Source organism: Musa acuminata, chromosome BXJ1-8, assembly GCF_036884655.1.
Source record: "Musa acuminata AAA Group cultivar baxijiao chromosome BXJ1-8, Cavendish_Baxijiao_AAA, whole genome shotgun sequence".
In the NCBI taxonomy this organism is placed as follows: domain Eukaryota; kingdom Viridiplantae; phylum Streptophyta; class Magnoliopsida; order Zingiberales; family Musaceae; genus Musa; species Musa acuminata.
The window spans coordinates 9,308,285-9,313,353 of NC_088334.1; the positions used below are offsets into that span (position 1 = coordinate 9,308,285).

Here is a 5,069-nt window from a genome sequence, read left to right on the forward strand (position 1 = left end):
AAGAGAGTATTTCCTTTCACAGCATTACTTTACTCACAATATACAAGATGCAAACTCTCCACACATTGCAGCATAATCTACAGACGTCACACGACAGAACTTCACGAACAAGACCATGCCAAATGCTTTCATTTGACACTGGCATTGCGTTGGGCTTATTTTGTTCACACGCAAACAACACTTACGTACGAGCAGAGGCACTTCGTGAATCACCAACTGAAGCTAATGGATTCAAAGTGTAGATTGTCTGCCAGGCCTGACGAGCAAATGGTTGCTACTTCATGACGCATACCGCGAGGGCCGCTGGCCATCACCCCAACGTTAGAACCATCAAACTCCAGTAGCATCTCTGCAAACACCAGTTGGTACCAAGTAATTAGAATATGTACATCTCAAAGCAAAACTCGAAAGCAGCGCAAGTTCTTACTCTTGAGTGGTGGTCTTCCGCCAAAATGAACCTTGGTGGCTTTAACAAGAGAATCTTGGGGAACGCTTTCGAGCTCTCTATCTGCGTTGTAGAACCGGGAACCGGGCGAAGTTGTCGGCGTCGGCGCATCTATATTCTGGATCTGTTTCTCTTGTTTTGAGTTCTCTCTTTTGTTCCACAGAACCGCTGCACTTGCCGCCGCCATTATGCAGATACATACAAAAAGCACATTTAAAACAGATCTCGAAGAATAGGAGAAGACTTTGTTGGTGTTGTGGTCGATTGGGTATATGTAGTAACGCTGGAGAATGCTAATAAGTAGGAGGAATGCGACGAAAGAGGACGATACTATCGCAGCCAACCAAAGCCAGCCGTTGGGACCGAGCACCGGAGCGATGGGAACGTCAGAGGGAAGGGGCTTAAACCATATGGTTTGGATGTTGTTTTGCGCGTCATCAGTGGCAGATTTCTCTCTGGTCACAAAGGCTTCGATTCGTAGATCCAAGCCAGAAAGGTCCGAGATACATCCAGATACCGGAAGGAGGAGATCGAGCATGGTGAGGTCCGCCGAGGTCTTGAAGGCACAAATGAGGAGGACGGCAGGAGTTGGACGATTCAGAGTCGTCCTCTGGTGGATGAGTTCCTGAATTATGGAGATGAAGGGTGTGATTCCACTGCCACCGCTCACTAGTATCAAGGAATCATACCTGTGAGGATCAAAATTTTCGCACGTTAACGTCAACAACGGACGACAACAATATTACTGCTTCAAATCATGTTCTTAAGGACCTTAGGAAGTTCTTGGACACCGGACCATAAGGGCCTTCGACCGAAACATCGAGGCGATCTTGTGGAACCGGTGATGACAATGTTCTGTAGAGCTTCTGAGTCCATCTTCCTTCTTTCTTGATGATTACAGACAGCCGCTCAGGTTCCAAGTTGCTGCTGGAGCTCACGGTGAAGGGATGCCACTGGAGTGATGACACTCCCGGAACGTTAATGAAAACGACGCTCAGAGGCTCAAAGGCCAGTCCTACACAAAGAGAGTCAACGTGAGACAACCATGAAGTAATTGTGTGTAGGTTTTCTGCTACCGAATCGAGGAACTACTAACCTGAGCTCTTTGCGAAGTTTAGCTCAATGGATTCAGATGGCAAAAGGCGTGCGGAAATCAACCTGACCTTAGCTCTTGATTGCAGGAACCGCAGGTAGCGGTCGACCACGAAAAGATACACGCCAGGAAGGATGACACAGAAATGGGAGACGCCCACATGCAACATGTAGAAGAAGAGGAAGGCAATGTAGAGTTGATGCGTGTAGAAGAAGAGCTCGAACATCTTGCGCCTGATGCGAGGAAATGTGGTTGCCCACATAGTTAATCCTGCGAGAATAGCTATTTCGCCAGGCACATTGGCTATCCCGGTGTTATCCCATTTCAGCATCTTCAACCATAATAAACCATTAAATTAATTAGAATTTATCCGACTACCAACAGTCATCGTAATGATTTGTCGACGTGACAACTTCGAACCACGACATTTCATTAATAACAAGCCTTTTTCTCTCTGCAGTAATGATATGTGATGCACTCACTACCTATAAAAATTGGATATATTGGCTGTTTATGCCTAAATTAATAACATGAATTTTTGAAAGAAAAAAAAAATTCTTTTTTGCTTCTTCAAAGATGTCTTCCTTTGGTATTTTCCCCATAATATTTGTATATTATCATAATTCTTGAATTATCTTTAATCAAGAAAACTTCGATTATATCTTATGGATCAATTCGGAGAATATGAAAAAGAGGTACATCTGTAAAAATATAAAATGAAAGAGTTTTTCTTAAAAATTATATTTTTTTGGAAACTGATATATATATATATATATATATATATATATATATATATATATATATATATATATATATATATATATATATATATATCTTAATGCATTTGACCTAGACTTGTTATTCCCAAACTTGGCAAACCGTACCACATATAGTACATCTAATGGAAAGTACGAGAATGTACTAGTAGTACCTCATCAATCTTGTTGGTGGATGCCCAGTACACTATGTAACATACGCTGTGCGCCGAGAACACTGCCAGAGTGATGTGGCCAAGCCAAACGTGATATCTGATGCTGGACTCGGAGGTAAGCCCGACGAGTGGCAACAGCGACGACCCACGAATGACCGGGAAGAAGAGAAAGGCGCAGCAGAGGTCCCCAAGTAATGCCAATCGGATTCCCGCACCGTCCAGCCTTGTTTGCCATCTGTCCATTTATATGCACCACAACCTCGTCAGCTAAGAGACAATATATACTAAACCCACAAATCAACGCAGATAAAAATGTTTCATTCTTTGTCTTACAATTTCAACATCTCTCCGGTATCCTGAGAATGAGACTGGTGCGAGTTGGAGAAGTTAACGACAAGGTACATGGTATAGAACCAGATGAGGAGCACCAGAAACAACACACAGAAGGTCAACTCTATGCCGGAAACTATTCCAAGCGGCCAGTTCACAACCACAGGTCTCTTCCATGCAGCCAGACTATGAGTTGAGCTGCCACTGAATAAACAATAACAGTTGCATGAGAAAGGTGCTATTTACTGCGATACAAGGGATTACACCACATCTTGCAATGTATACCTCTGGGAGTTGTTCGTTCTCTTCACCAGGTGGAGATAAATACAGCCAAGAACTGAAATAAACAAGATGGGAAACGTGTAGATCAAGATGTTGGTACCTGTGGTGCACACACAATGTGAGTATAGAGATAAAAGCTGTACGAGAAGAAAAGGAAGAACAAGTTAACGCCAGGTTATCAATGTCAAAGACGGCAGCACACCCTGCCGTCCAAAATATGTTGAGTCAGTCTCTGAGAGGAGCTGCGGCGACCATTGGTTTTGGTATGTTTTTGTAGGCCTGACGATCCATATCATCAGCCACCCGGCAAACACAATTGCAGCAAGTAGCTGCGTTGCCTTTAGGATAATCCGCTTGCTACCAGTTTGACGAAGGAGACCTCGGACAGCCTTGTCCATCTCTTCCTCTCAAGAATCGACTGTGGCTAATGCTTGTAATGTACCACCACCGGGGTGGCGATGCCTGTTATATAGGGCCCTAAAGGGAAGGGAAGGCATGATTCACGTCCTCCATCCATACACACGGGTCATTTAACAGGCCGCCCCATCTGAGTCAACTCGACTGCGGGTAAACAACCCGTTGACATCTACTTAATGCTAATATTGTGTGGTCCACTTGCAGTGCCACCACAAGTGCTGTCACATCTTCTAGTGTCAGGCTTCAGTTATCTTATCGAACCACATGTTCCGTCAAAATACGTAAATCACTTAATACAGGCAAGTGTACAAAGGAGAAAACATTATAAGAACAATGAGATAATATCGAGGTAACACTCGAGTCTCACAGAAATCGATATGGTTCCCTTATGTGGAAGTAGATTTTTTGACTTGATCCCTTCGATACATAAGATTAAAGTTAGAGGTAGATTTTCTGACTTGATCCCTTCGATACATAAGATAACCTTGAGACTAGATGAAGTGAGATGAATGTGATAAAAAGATGATGAACCTTGATTATGTTTCAAAAATAAATTTTTATACAAAATAAAACAGGAGTGGAACATTCGCAAAGAAACAACCCCTAATCGTTTCGCTTAGACTCTTTGTCCACATAGACGAAAAAAATTTATTTATTATAAACTTACGTCCACACGAGTAGACCAAGGAAATAAATCTTCTCTCCCCTATGCCAATTTTGCTGTCAAATTTAAGCCACAAGTCGAATAATAATTGATCAACAATATTTTCTCTATCAATATATAGAATTAAAAATTTTAAATATTTAATATATTAAACAAAAATATAAAAAAATAAGACTGTTATTATGAATTAACCCAACATAATTCCAAACTTCTTTATATATCCTCTCATAAATTTCCCAATCCCTCTTAATGAATTAAACAAAAGCCAACAGCTCTCTCGCAAGCCCGTGTATGTGACCGAATAATATACGAATACAACTCTACAAAACTATTTTTATTGTGGGTGAGGATACTGAGAACATATAAATTTAAAATGAGGACAAAAGGAATACCGATAAAAACTTAGCTAAATTTACGATGAGTTTCCTTAAAATAAATAAAGGGTTTCGAAGTAGATACACTCAGCAGCGTAATTACAAACGCTTAAATTTGGCCCATACACTTTCTGAACAAATATTTTTTTTAGTTCTTGCAAAATATTTAAAAATAAGCTAATGATTATAAATACATCTCACCTTTAGACTAACGTAGTTTAAATATGCACGTAAAGCCTAATAAAAATAATAGTAAACCTATCCAGCCTCATCTATGGATAAACTTAACATGTCTAAGTTAATAATCAGAGATATCTAAAACAAAATTAATAATTATAGATTTACCTATTTGTGCAAAATTAACCCAATTCTCAATACATATAAAATGCGATCAAAAATTAATATATATAGCGAAAAGCTTAAGCTGTTTTAAGCACACCCTTAGGGGCAATTTCACGTGGTTGCGGCACGTGATAACGCACATTTTAAGCGCTTCCAACTCGTCGAGTCCGGCTGGTCAATAAAACCTAGCG

At 40.7% G+C, this 5,069-nt stretch overlaps 1 protein-coding gene across 1 annotated transcript; it reads right to left on the reverse strand.

Moving 5' to 3' along the window:
* LOC135588967 (ferric reduction oxidase 2-like) lies at positions 1–3,494 on the reverse strand. Its single transcript, XM_065081298.1, has 8 exons — positions 3,284–3,494; positions 3,085–3,181; positions 2,803–3,003; positions 2,470–2,704; positions 1,542–1,869; positions 1,217–1,460; positions 428–1,134; positions 1–349 (listed from the first exon to the last, which is right to left on the reverse strand). The coding sequence occupies exons 1-8, from the start codon at positions 3,477–3,479 to the stop codon at positions 210–212; spliced, it is 2,148 nt and encodes a 715-aa protein (XP_064937370.1). The 5' UTR covers positions 3,480–3,494; the 3' UTR covers positions 1–209.
* Between the last annotated feature and the right edge of the window lie 1,575 nt (positions 3,495–5,069).